The 14,520-nt window shown below is 43.0% G+C and overlaps 1 protein-coding gene across 16 annotated transcripts in view; it reads right to left on the bottom strand.

Annotated features, from left to right (window-relative positions):
* GAB1 (GRB2 associated binding protein 1) overlaps window positions 1–14,520 on the bottom strand; it is a 122,037-nt gene that overhangs the window by 64,054 nt on the left and 43,463 nt on the right. For 4 of the 16 annotated variants that reach the window (XM_057725779.1, XM_057725783.1, XM_057725782.1 and 1 more), the window contains exons 1-2: window positions 12,303–12,339; window positions 10,103–10,292 (exon numbers count right to left, since the gene is read on the bottom strand). The exons of 10 other annotated variants lie outside the window; for them this stretch is intronic. In XM_057725779.1, the coding sequence (XP_057581762.1) occupies window positions 10,103–10,190 (88 nt within the window). In that variant the 5' untranslated portion in view covers window positions 10,191–10,292; window positions 12,303–12,339. Of the gene's footprint in view, window positions 1–280; window positions 301–10,102; window positions 10,293–12,302; window positions 12,340–14,520 lie in introns of those variants that run through there. 2 more of the 16 variants (XM_057725793.1, XM_057725794.1) reach the window with 2 other exon arrangements.

Here is a 14,520-nt window from a genome sequence, read left to right as displayed (position 1 = left end):
CCTGCCCATGTATGAGCACTACTTGCATACAAAAGAGTCTAGTGTAAGTTACTTGCCAAGTCTAAAATTGTAGGAGATTAAAAATATTATGGAGCAACTCAGGACATCATTTCATTCCTTCTAGTTGTTTCTTGGCAACTGCCAAATGCACAAGGATGAAATAACTTGGAGATCATTTTTATAAGCATTTAACAACATTTGCTCTAATACTAGATTTTTTACCCCAACGTGGCTGTCCTTAAGAATATGTGCATTTCTTCTGTTGAGAAAAGTTGCTTACTTAATAGTTCATTTTTTCACCTGAAGTACTTTCCTTTAAATGCAGGAACTCGTGTATTTCACCTTTGTCTTTTCTTCGGCAACTGTCACAAGTCAGAGATAATCTCAGTGAATATTTATGTAATTTTTTCCTTTACATAGCACGAAGTATATCTTTGAAAGAGAAAAATCAAGATGAATAAGACTGCTCGGTGCAAGTCTTCTCTTCTCTGCCTTCTTTCCTATGCTTTGAAATAACTTCCTTGCTCCTAGAAAAAGTTTCTCTAGAAGCCACTGTCCTTTGTCCTTGCCGGGTCAGATAAGGGGGTAAGTTTAATTTACAGAGCAGGCCTTTCAAGAAGGGCACAGGTAATCAGCCTTCACTCCCTTTATCACATTCCCACCCCTTCTACAGCTTTCTACCCACCCTTCCTACTCTCCCTCAAGGCTTACCTGGGTTTGTGGTTTAACATCTAAAGGACCCCCTCCCTCCAAAAACAACTAACCTCTTAGGGGAGACACAAATTCTGTGCTGCAACAGCTCTTTCATTCCTATTCCCCTGGAGCAAGGATGTTGAAATCCTCACTTGAGATGTTATTTTTTAATAAATAAAAAAAAATAATGATTGCATTAATGAAGCCCTGCTCCCCCAAGTCTGTTCTTCCATCTTTCCACCGTGAATGCCTTGTAACTGGGTACATGCCGTCCAGCTAGAAATTACATTTCTAGCCTCTCGGGCAGCCAGATATGGCCAGGCGACTTATTTCTCCCTAACAGAAAGTGAGTGCAGGGGTGTGTTCCTTTTCTGGGTTTGGGACTGACACCTCCACACTCTTTCCCCTCCCCTCAAGCTTGGACAAAGAAGTGCCCATGACCTCGCTTTGACCATGCAGATGGACTCTGCAATGTGGGGAGGATGGAGTAACATAGTAGAAAACCTGGGTGCCTGGATTTCTGCCAGGAGCATGACTGCCTTGCCTTGCAAGCCTGGATGCACTACTAAAGTTCCATCTTCTTTAATTCACTATATTTTGGGGTCTTTTTGTTCCAACAGCATTGGTTTTATCACAACTGGTGCAAGCACTGTACGTAGCACTGTTCTGAAAGCCTTCCACGAATTATCTTATTAACGAGCCTCTGAGGAAAGTACTGTTACTGTTCCCGGTTTCCAGACGAAGAAACACAGACTTGGAGGATTGAGTGACTTTTCCAAGGACAAAAGGATGGTGCAATGATCAAAACTGCAGGTCTGTACGAAGCAAAGTTCAAACGCCCACCCACTACACTGCAGTGTCTGCTACGGATCACTTTGCAAATCATCTCACTCTGGTTGAGATTCTTCTGTTGTGTTATCTCTTACATACCCAGAGCAGAAATATTACGAGCTCAAAATGAAGGGGTATAAATTATATTTGGTTTGCTCATAAATGCTGTTAATATACTGTTTGTTGAGGATCGAAATTTGTAGAAAACCCCCCAAACTTCAAAGGAATCAGACAGCAGGCCAAGTGGAAAGAGACTTCTGGTTGAAACTTTTTACTTCCTTTCCAAAATTCTATTATGTGACACACAAAGCCTCAATCTGTACCTCAAATCAGTGAGGTAACACAGGATTAATTCAAAACAAACTCATTTTGGCTGGGTTTAATAACATGCTTATTATGAAAGGGGCCATGAAACCCTTACCCAACACGGGGGTTTTTCTTTCAGTAACATAAGGCCACACACCTTCACTCCTCAAGAACTTTTTAAACGAAAACCAGAAAAGGTGCCAGGGATGTGTGTATTAGAGGAGGTTGGCAAGGTGAAGGCAGGAGGGGGACTGGAAAGATCAGACAGGCTTCTTTTGTCTTTACATTTCACCCCTGGAAAAAAATCATTTTGCTGAAGAATCCATTTCATCTTCCAGAAAGCTCTTATAATTAAGTGTCAGAGTCCATTTATTTATTCCTTCAACACATACGTTGAAAGAATAAATTACTGCGCCAGGCACTAGACACAGATTAGTAAGTACAACACGAGTTAAGGGACAGAAGGTGGTTTTTCGTCCTAACTTAAGCTTGAGTAAAAATTTCAGAATTGTTTAATTCTTTAATAATTGCAAAATGCATAGACTGTAAGAAAAGAAGTTCCCTCCCTTCCCTCCAAAGGGAAGTCCCCTCCCCTCCCTTCCCTCCTTTCCAACAAAGGAGGCTGAAAGCACCATTTGTAGGTATGCTTCAAGCATCAGCTCTTGAACTCCCAGGTGGAGCCATACCACGTCGTCTAGGTATTAACTTTCCTTCCCATCCTCTCAGAAGGTCTGAATATACATTTAAAATTCATGCTTATCCATCTGCTTCCCGCCATCGTTGCCAACTTCACTAGGTTTTAATTCACAGGAGATGGAGGAGGGGACAGCGTGAATTCTTCACCAGCATAAGCAAGTATTTCATGACTTAGATGGGTCCCCTCGTTCTAGCCTTGGTTACAAAGACAGAGGGAACAAAAGGAGTTGGCACTCCATAGGGTACATCATTTCTATAAAAATAAAAGCTCTTCTGACATCTGATGAGGGACTGTGGAAAGATGAAGCTGTGAAAATGCTCTTCTGTGAGTATGGTGGGAGTGACTTTAGACGAATCATCTATGTGGTAAGGTATGTCTCTAGCAGCACCAGTTAGACAGGGCTCCAGTCCCGCACTGGGAGTGGACTAAGCCGCTTTTCTGCGGGTGGCCCATCTCCTGCACTTGGGGGGCTCTGCACACATGCTCCCCCTTACGCCTCACACAAGCACTGTATGGTTTCTGGCTCAGCCTTGGCTTCCAAGGACCTGTCTAAACCTTCTAAACAAGAATGCAGTCAATAAAGAAAAAAATATACATATGTATACACACACACACCCACACACCCACGGAATCCCCTTGTGGTCCAGTGATTAGGACTCCGTGCTTCCACTGCTGAGGGCCCGGGTTCCATCCCTGCTTGGGGAACTAAGATCCCACAAGCCTCGAGGGTTGGCCACGGGAAAAAAAAAAAAAGGCATTCAAACACTGCTTCGGGTCTGAAGAAAACACTTTTACAATGTAGTGTTCATTCTCTCAAAAACTTGCTAAAAATTGCTTTGAAGATCTTAAGTGGCACTCACTTTCCACATAATTATTAGAGCCCTGTTTTTTTCTTTTTTTAATTAAATTAATTTGGCTGTGTTGGGTCTTCATTGCTACACATGGGCTTTGTCTAGTTGCGGAGAACAGGGGCTACTCTTCATTGCAGTGCGCGGGCTTCTCACTGCGGTGGCTTCTCTTGTTGCAGAGCATGGGCTCTAGGCACTCGGGCTTCAGTAGTTGCGGTATGTGGGCTCAGTAATTGTGGCGCATGGGGTTAGTTGCTCCAAGGCATATGGGATCTCCCAGACCAGGGATTGAACCTGTGTCCCCCGCACTGGCAGGCAGATTAACCACTGTGCCACTAGGGAAGTCCTAAGCCCTGTTTTCATTTGCACCCAAATTCCTCCAGGTAAGTCAGTTCCATTTTTCACGAGAGGCATGAATTTGTAGAGAGCGTCACTGTACCACTGACCAGCACTTATCAGGTAAAAGTGAAGAGGGCAGGACTCAGGTAGATCTGGACCCAGCCTCAGAGACCTTACAGCCCTGGGAGATTAGAAACAGACACAGGATGACTCTAACCCTGCAAAGAATGTAGCAAGTCCCATAAGAGATCCACAAAGCACTAGAAGCATTCGAGGAGGGAGAGCTTACCCCTAGGTTAGGAGACAGGGCCCAGCTGGAAAGGGAAATCTAAATGTGGGAGGCACTCCAAAAGGAAGTCAGGGGCCCTTCTGCCCAGCTGTGAACATGCCTATCCTGTACCAGCCATAATCTAGATCCCCAAAGCCTTCCAACAGTGAGGCTAAGGTGATAACAGGAGCAAATCTGTGGGAGATGGCCAAGTGCAGAGTGGGCACGAGGCGTTTCTGTGGGGCTGGGGACTGGCGTGTGTGTAAGGCTGTAAGGGAAACAGGATAGGAAATCAAGACTAGGGCCAAAGAGTGGGAAGATCTGGAGTGACCAACCAAGGAGCTGGGCCTGTACTCAGTAGATAACGGGACCCACTGGGAGTCCTTTAAAGGGGAGTAACCTAAGAGCCACACCGAGGGACTTCCCTGATGGTCCAGGGGTTAAGACTTCACCTTCCAATGCAAGGGATGGGGGTTCTATCCCTGGTTGGGGAGCTGGGATCCCATATGCCTTGTGGCCCAGAAGCCAAAACATAAAAAAAAACAGAAGCAATACTGTAACACATTCAGTAAAGACTTTAAAAATGGTCCACATTAAAAAAAAAAAAAAAAGCCACACTGAAAGGGGGTTACCTTGGATGGTCTGGAGGCTGAGGTTCCGTGCAGGGAGACCCGTGAGGAGGCAATGGGAGGAGAAGATCTGGTCCACGGTTACGGCAGTGGGAATTCAGTGAGCGTCACGCGCAAGACGGAGGGGGCTGCCGGAAGCGGGGGGCGGGTGCTGAACTGGGAAACGCCCCTACTTTAAACACGGACGCTCCTTCAGGGAGGCACCGCCTGTACCCGCCCCATCACCCCCACCAGGCTCCTTCGTGCCTGGCTCCTTCCATCTCTCCCGACACAGCTTCCTCAACGACGGTCCACACACTCACTCACTCACTCTCCCACAGTCATTAGTCTTCATAAGACCCAACTGCTAACTGACTTGCCAAGGCAGTGCCTCACCTGCTTACCAGAGACTAACTACCAGCTGCTCCCCTAACAGTCATTGCCCCTTTTCTATACTAGAGGTCAGCGGACCTCTGTAAGGCCCCGGGGAGTCAACACTTCAGGCTTTGCAGGCAGTAAGGTCTCTGTCACAATTATCACCTCTTCCATGGTAATGTAAAAGCAGCTGCAGACAGTTCATAAACGAATGGGTCTGGCTGTGTTCTTATATAATTTGTTTTTAAATCTGTATGTATTTTTACTGAGGTACAGTTAATTTACAATGTTGTGTTCGTTTCAGGTATACAGCAAAGTGATGCAGATATATATATACACACACATACACACACACACATATATATTTTCAGATTGTTTTCCACTATAGGTTATTACAGGATATTGAATATACCCAATAGGACCTTGTTGTTTACCTATTTTATATATAGTAGTGTGTATACGTTAATCCCAAACTCCTAATTTTCCTTCCTAGCCCCTACTATTCCCTTTGGTAACCATAGCCTATCCAATTTTATTTACAATGACAGGTAGCTGGCTGATGTGATGCTCAGGCCATTGTTTGCCAGCTCCCAGTCTAGAGGACCAGAAGCCTTCGCAGGGTGTCTGGCTTACTAAAGATGACATGTTCCAGCCTCCCTTACAGCTAGCTGTGCTTGTATGACTCTGTTCCGGTTAACAGGATGTGAGTGAAAACGATCTGTACAACATCTAGATCATGTCCCTTCTCTTGGCTGAAAAGAGGTCACGGTGAGTCACCTTGACTGTGAAGATGGGGGCGGCACCCACGGCATGGCAGAGAAACAAGATGCAAGGGATTTGTCCCTTGAGCTTCCCAACTAGTCCTGGACCAGTACGGACCACCTGGACTGTTCTAAGAAAGAGAAAGAAAAAGCTCCCCCAAACCTTTTAACTTAAGTCACTGTATTTTGGGGCATCTCTTTATCAAGCTTTGCACTTTCAAGTTTAGCTGAGTGCGTGAGCAGGCTGTATGCAGAAGGGGAAACTACTTTGTTGCAGGGCAACTGAATGATCAATGACCAATCAACAACCCACACAGTGGTCACATGACTTGGCACAAATCTATCACATGACTTGGCACAAATCTATCACCTTCATAGCACGACTCCATCATCATCAGGGGAACTACTATTGAGCGAAAGCTTACTCTGGGCCATGCACTTATAAAATACAAGCCCTCACTTATCTTGAAAGCAACTCTTATTCTCATCATTTTTCACAGATGAGGTTCAGAGAGGTTAAAAAATATGCCCAAAGTCATACTACTCGTAAGTAGTATATATAAATAAATATGTATTTATTTATATATGAATAAATACATAAACCCAGGGACACATGAGTCTCCAGCAGTTCTTTTGCCCGTATCAGCTCCCTCGGGTCAAGGACAAGCCACAGTAGTCAATTCTAGGGTGATTTTTAGAGATAGCTCTGTGACTACAGGTTTCAGTTTTCAAACTGAAAAGCACCACTAAGATCCAGTGATTGATGGCTCCATTCGGTTTCATCACTACTCTCCTCGAAAAGCCAAGTATGCCAGAATGACCCAAGGTTAAATGACTTACCCAGATTCCTTTGAAAGACTCTGAGAATGCCAGAATGTGAACTTCATGAGACAGCCACAGGGGCTGCCAACTCAGTCCCAGCTCTGCCACCACCGCCTCCTTCACTGCCCATTAGAAGTTAACTGCCTCGACACCTGCTACCCCAGGCTGAACACAGCCTGCAGAGCAGTTTCAAAATACGCCAGCAGAGGGGAAGAGCTTCTTTTCTCTCCAGGAAAGGGTGAGCAAGGCCACTGACATTTGCTGTTGACCCTCGGCTGTCAGGTGTAGCCACTGTCTCTGTTGGGGGCGTGGCACCGGTCATGGGGACCATCTGGCTCCGTTTCCCTGACTGCATGGCCTTTCCTGTCCTGTACAGCCTGGAGGCCCAAGGAAAGTCAAGTTCACCCCCAAATTACAGCCTAGCCAATGGCAACAACTGATCATGGTAGGTGAACCCAAAATTCAGGTGCAAAAGATTTTAATCTTATTTCAAGTTTAAAAAGAACTATTTCAAAATTAGTTTGATTTTTTTTAAGTCCTTTTTTTTTTTTTTTTTTGGTCATGCCACGAAGCATGTGGGATGTTAGTTCCCCGCCCAGGGATTGAACCCTCATCTCTTGCACTGGAAGTGCAGAGTCTCAACAACTGGACCGCCAGGGAAGTCCCTAGGTTTGATTTTTTTAATAGGATAAGTTCATTTTTGAAAACTTGACTTGTTTAATCAGCTGTGGATGGCTAATTAAAAGTTAATTACTATAATTAGTTGTTGCTATACCAAGAATTATATAAAGAAAATGTTTTGTCATAGAAATGTAGCAAAGAGTAAATACATTTATCTTGAGCAAAGCACAAAATTAACATGTTCTCAATTACTTTTTTAAACCAATCATTTTTAAAATTAGGAAAGAAGCCCTCACCCCAAAATTCGCTTTTTCCTTTGGCACATCTTTAATAAGTATTTCTAGAGCCAAACTACAATGGATGCCAAACTGTGCAACTATTTAAAATCCTATTTTCAAAGAATATTTCTGGGATATGAAAAAGGTTCTCATGTATATTGTTATGTTTTTAAAAAGGCAGGTTTCAAAAAGGTTTACAGATATTCTTGTAAAAGAATAACTACATATCCATATAAATAAGCACAGAAAATTAGTCTGGAAGTAAAAACCTCAATGTTTCAATAGCAGTTTTTCTCTGGGTGATAAAATTACAAGTAATTTATGTGGTCTCAGCATTTTCAAAATTTTCTAACATCATTAAAACTTATATTTTTAAAAGAGCTAGATTATATAAAGAATATCACAACACTAAAAGCACAGCTTTCTCCTTTCACTGCCTTCTGTAAAAGGATGTAGAATGTGGTTTGTGCAAGCTATTTTATGTCCAAACCATAGGGAAAAATCTCAGGAACTCCTATATTAAACACCAAGTCTCAGTGCTCTGACAGTACAACACTGCAAAAGATCAGAGGGGCACCACACCATATGGAGATACGGAGCCACCGGGGAGAGGGTCCAGATTCATTACACCCACAGCTATCATCCATGTTTTATCTCCACTAAATTGACAATAAAAATGGAGTAGGGAGTGCATGTAGCACTCAAACACCTGTGACATCATCATGGAAGAAAAATATTTCCTGGAATTCGAATTCCCAAGTACTGCTTACAGATTGAGAAAACGGCAGAAAACAACTGTGAAATTGAAAAGAAAAATGTGCATGTCACAATTTAGCAGTTCCTAAGATCAACTAGAAATCAGTTTCTATTTCACAATGGGAGTTACTAAAACCAGAGAAACCCCCACAGTTAGGGAACAGAAGTCAGAATCAAGTCTAAAACTGGAGAACGTGTCTCCCACGCCCAGTCACAATGCCCAACAGGGTCCGGGACACACATTTGTTTGCAGATATGAAAAGAAAAAGACTTGTAAGGGCCCAAGCTAACAAATCACTGCCCCAAGTTTCACACGAATGGTCATATGATCCCCCAAGTGCTTTTCTCAGACAAACAGTCTCTTCTTTTTTAAAGCCAACGGATCACCAAAAAGGCCTAAGCCAAGCAAGCTCCTGTACTTTTAAAATGATGTATCCTCTTAACAGAGGAAAACAGGACTTTGAAAGAAGTATTTCAGGAAAAGGTGAAGGTAGGGAGGTTCAGGAAAATGTCTGATAAAATTCCATTGCTTTTCCGAAACAACAAAAACATAGTTTCCCAAGCCCCAATTACAAAAGCAGAGCAGAAAATAAAAGTGGGTTCTCAAGCGACACTTTTGCTGAGGGAAACACTTTCACTTGCTATTTCAACAAAAAAATTTCCCCACAGGGTTATTTTACTTACAGAGAAAGAAAAAGACAGTATAGAGTGAATAGTCCCCAAATGTCACATCCATGTATACAGACACACACACTACAGAAATATACAGCTTTATGGAGAAATTTTACCTGCCTTTAATAAATATTTAGTTAACTGAAGAGAAGATTTTCAACGATAAAACAACAATGGAGAAAGACGCATGATAAGTTAGTGATAGTCTGTCTAACCAAAGAACAAGCAAAACAACAGCTAAAAGAAGAGATACAGGTTGTAGGGTAAGAGAAAAAAATTACTAAGATACTACGTAAGATTCTGATCCATCAGCATCAATACAAGGAAGACGGCAAACACACCTTTCTTGCAGGCTGCCTAGAAGGACAGCTTCCCCGTACCTCTGATTCCCATCATCCTGTTCAGGACCAGCCCAGGAAAGTAATATACGCCTGCAGAAACGCTGGCCTGGCCGGCACCCAAGTCAGTGACTTCAACTGCTCCACATTAATAACAAAAGCTGTACAGAGTGGACAGCCAGGGAGAGAGATGAAAGACCGGAGCAGACTTCTAAGAGCAAATCTATCTCCTGTTGAAGATGCTGGCCAAGCCCTGTTCCTCCTTGATGGAAAAGATCTGTTCTTTTTGTAAAGCCTACAGTCATTTGATGTAATGGTTTTAAAGTTTGCATGACACTCTAACAACAACAAAAAAAGATTTTCATGGTAACAAACTGCAGTAAACATGGACTTGTTATGTGCCATGGATGGTTCTGTGTGCTGCCTGCAAATTAACACATGGGATCTCCAACAACCCGATGACGTAAGTGCTACTAGCCCTGATTTACAGATCAGGAAACTGAGGCACTGAACTGATGAGTGACTTTCCCAAGATCACAGAGCTAGCACAGTTGAACCCAGGCTCTCAGGCTCTGACGGCCAATGGCTTAACCAGGACACCAGGCTACCCTGTGCTGAACCCTGCTTGTGCCTCCAGCCCTCTGTGCGTTAACCTCAGCGAGGCCGCGGACCCTGCTACCGCACAGGCTACGATTCTGTTGCTGCCTTTTGGCTGCTCCACGGGTTGGAGGGGAAAGGCAGAGAGCTATCTTCCATGGAGTGCCTACTTTATGTCAGCCCCTTCAGAAAAAAAGAAATGGTCTCTTCTGTCCTGTGAACTCAACGTTACTACTGTAATTCTCATTTTCTAGATGAAAAACAGATTCTGAGGTTAAGTGCGGTTAAGTACCTTGCATGAGGCTAGTGAGAGGCAGTGTTGGCATCTGGACTGAAATCTGTTTGTACCTGGTCCGTGTTCTGGCCACTACAGAAAGCATCTCCCGCCTCAGTCACAGATTCATCCCCTAACCGAGGGACACATCCAACAGCCACAGAGGAACTCCCATATTTTAGCTAATCGTTTCACAAATGAATTCTGCCTGGACGATTGGGAGGAGCGGAGAGGGAAGAAAGGTCAATAAAATTCCAACACAATAGCCAAAAAATCCTCTTATACCACAGAAAATTCCAATTAGGCAACAGAAGGCATATTTTGTGTATAGATATTCAGCACTGCTGCAGAGAAGTATGAATTGTAAATATACAGAATTGGATATTTCTGGTGCACATAAACTCCGCAAATCATATTACATTTTTTTTTTGGGGGGGGGTACACCAGGTTCAATCATCTGTTTTTATACACATATCCCTGTATTCCCTCCAATATTACATTTTTTTTTGAAGTTGTCTCTGTAGATCAGATTGTTTACTTGAAAGGATAATTTAGTCATGGACAGTTGACTGCCTTGATGATGCAAATTATTTTGAAGTGGCAAGGGAGACTCACTGGCTTCAAAGTTTTTTGTGGGTAACTCTTGCTAAAACCTTCTGAGCCCTCATGTACTTTGAGAATTAGAACTGTCCTTATCATAATGAAAGATTCCTTGACCAACTATAGTTAATTTAAAAAAAGAAAAAGAAAATAACATATTACATTTTAAATGCACTGGAGGAACTCACTACATGGAAAAGAATTCTGTGGTCAAACCCCTTTGTAACGTCAAAAGCTCTTTTACATCCTCTAAGTCTTTGAATATTCAGGCATATTCTATTTTACTAATGAGGTGCATAAGAATCCATGTTATTTTACCTAGGTTTGGGGTCTATTCTGCCTTAAAACTGAAATAGACCATTTATACATTTCCCCATTTTTTTCCATAAAGTGCTAAGTTGCTTCTCACATGTCAGCATATAAATTAATCAGCATCTACAGCTTAGCTAAGAATTCTTTGAAATAAAAAGAATAAATGGAATCAAAAGGTTAATGATTAAAATTAAAAAAGTATCAGGAGACTGTGACTCACAAAATGTACAGGTATGAAGGCTTCAGATTTCAATCTCCTCATTTTACGGGTAAATAAATGACCTTTTCTAAATCTTAACAAGAATCAGAAGAAACACTAATATCCAATTCAGCGGCTGCTGAATGGTCTAGAAGTGGCTCCCTCTGAGGATGCTGGGGGACCCTCCCAGTGCTGTGGGCCTCAGCTCCCAACCCAGGAGCTTTTCTGGTAGAAATGGTGTTAGGGAAGGAAATGGGAGCTCAGTGGTCATTGCACAGCAAAGCGTTTCCATGCCCCGCCTCATTCACTGGGGCAGGTCGGGGTGGGACTACTTGCATACAGGTGAGACTCACGGTAACCCACCGAAGAGGCACACTGAAACGATGTGAGATAATACAGCACTGTAAGCTCTAAAAGAGCAGAAACTGTGTCATATGTCTTGTTCCTGTAGCTCCTACGAAATGGCTTGCTTAATAAATAGTACTAATTCTCTCTACGGTGGGAGAAAGGAATCAGAGGTAGCATAGCAGGCTACCCCACGACTTCCTTTCTGGTTTTTGTAGACTGTTAGGCAGATACTTAGGATCTCAGCACACAGTTGGGTAAATCAGTGCCAACCTTACACAGAGAACAGAGTGGATAGCGAGACCCAGATATAGTGCCTTAAGGACATCCTATGAAAGGGCTCAAGATGTGAAGGCATGAGACACTTGCAAGTCAGTTTACTTGTCCAGCTCAAGATATCTCCACTCTAGGAGTAACCTGACCTTTATGGCTACTTGCAATACTAAATATTTTTATTCTGTTTAGACCTGAAATTTATAACTCTGACACTAAAAACAATACTGTACTAAGCCCCTTTCAACGTGCCTCTTTGGTGAGTTACCGTGAATCTTACATGTATACAAGCAGTCCCACCCTGACCTGCCCCAGGGAACGAGGTGGGGGATGGGGACACTCTGCTCTGCAACGGCCACTAAGCCCCCATTTCCTTTCCCAACACCACATCCACCAGAAAAACTCCTGGGTTGGTGGATGAGGCCCACAGCACTTTGAGTGTTACCCCAGCATCAGGATCTAGGGCCAGGCTTGTCTCATCAAACATACTGTTGCGAGGCTGTGGTCCCTCCAGACAGGCTGCCTCTGTTTGGTGTCCAGCGAGGCTTTGAGCAGAAGGGGGCCCCTTGTCAGAGCTGGTCAACTGCAGGGGCTGCCGACGGTGCAGAGCTGGTCTGAGGCCAGAGGCACGGGTCACAGGGAGGCCAGGGCCATTGGGAGGCCAGTCTGGAGTGGGAGCCCTGCTATGTAACCTGAAACTTGAGAAGGTGATTAAGAAAGAGATACTCAGACAAGGAAAGAACAGAAGACATTTGGAGACTAGAAAAATGAGAACATGAGAGAGAGATTGCTTTGGAAATTCCAACCAACTGTCTCAAAAAAGCAAATGTTATTGTCTCCCAAATGAGTCAAAATAACATCCATTTACTGTGTCTGTGAGCTAAATGGGATCTTATGATTGTTAAGCATGGAGTGTTGCTACCAACACATGTGTGTGGAAGAAAAAGAAACCCCAGTCACAGGACTTTCATAATTCAGGAAAGAACCAGAACTTACACTGTATCTCTGTAGAGAACTTTAGAGTTCACAAATCAGCTTCCTGTGCACTTTCTGCTCTGATCCTCAGCAACATTTGAACAAACTGAAGTTCAAGAGGTTGATTAACTGGCCTAAGATGCCCAAACTGCTATGTAGCAGGTCTTCAGGTCTGCCTGGGGCTCTTCCACCACGCCAAGTCTCTTTAGAAAAGCCCACCTTTTAAGAGAAATCAAATGTATCCTTATGCAATAATTTTTTTTTCAATTTTAAGGTCTAGCACTGAAACAGGTTGAATCTCATTAAACAGTGTTTATTTTACTAAAGTACAGTTGATTTACAGTGTGTTAATTACTGCTATATAGCAAAATGATTGTTATACACGTATATATCCTTTTTCATATTCCTTTCCATTATGGTTTATTACATGATGTTGACTATAGTTCCCTGTGCTGCACAGCAGGACCTCGTTGTTTACCCATTCTATGTATAATAGCTTGCATCTGCTAACCCCAACCTCCCACTCCATCCCTTCCCCACCTCCCCTCCCCCTTGACAAGCACAAGTCTGTTCTCTATATGGAAATAGTGTTTTGATATGCTGCACAGCACTGCCCCTTTACTGCAAAGCATGTTAGTGTATGATGGGTTAACTAAGCTCTGAGGGCTAGTCTGGAAACTTTAACACCACACATACTATACTATTGTTTCTATGGGAAGCTCTGTTCCAAGTTCCAGTCACCTGACTTAAAAGGGAGCTTTTGGAGCATATGAACACGGCCTAAAAATAATCACCACTGCAAACTAAAGGCATTTCTCAGATTTCATGTTGCTTTTTCATTTCATTTAAATATATACAGACATACACAGAGCCTGCTTTCATGGAGCAGCACGTCCCGTATGAAAAGCTAAGCGTTTCAGTATAACAGAAGAAACTGCATCAAACTCCCACATGTGGTGAGTGTGGATTACATAAAGAAGTGGGAAAGTCCCCTTCCATCCCAAAACTGTGCCAAGACATCTGACATTCGCATGTCTGCCAGGAGTCTACAGTTATTCAAGTCGGAAACCATGTTTTTGATAAATCAGCGTAATAGCATAATGATCCAAAAAGTGTAGAAAGGACTTCTTGCCAGGGGAATTGCTTTATGGCCCTTCGAAAGATCTGTCCTGAGAAAAGTGTCTCCCTGCCAAGGGGTTTCAAATGCTAAAAGCAGAAGGGCAGGTTTTCGGTGATGAATTTTCAACAAATTACCCAACATACACGGTTGCAAGTTCTCTCAGCAAGAATCGAAGTGCAAGGTTTAAGAAGATAAAAAAAAAAAAAAAAAAAAAATCCAGCATATATTAAAAGACAAATCTGAGCAGGGTTGGGACCACTGTGTCTATTCAAGGAAAGGGGTGACCAGAACGTTGGGAGAAACTCCATTAACAAGTTCTCCTGCTGCTTTTTGACTCGTTAAAAATAGATTTATCCACCATTTTTCCATTTTTCAGAAACGTTCCTGTTGTGTGAGTTCAGACGTGACTGGGTTATGCTTAAACCAAACTGAAACCACAAGATGGAATCTAAACATAATACTCTCAACCGAAAGTTTAGACAAAAATCTGCCAGTTGCATTTTACCATACCTCAAAAGATCGGCGGGATTGTGTGGACCAGTGACTCAGGATCCTGCCATTTTTCTCTTCTGTCCTCACTCAGGACAGTCCTTCCAGCAGAATCTTGAAAAA

The sequence above is a fragment of the Hippopotamus amphibius genome, chromosome 3 (assembly GCF_030028045.1).
Source record: "Hippopotamus amphibius kiboko isolate mHipAmp2 chromosome 3, mHipAmp2.hap2, whole genome shotgun sequence".
Lineage (NCBI taxonomy): Eukaryota > Metazoa > Chordata > Mammalia > Artiodactyla > Hippopotamidae > Hippopotamus > Hippopotamus amphibius.
The sequence above is the reverse complement of the archived record's forward strand: the minus strand, read 5'-3'. Positions and strand labels throughout refer to the sequence as shown.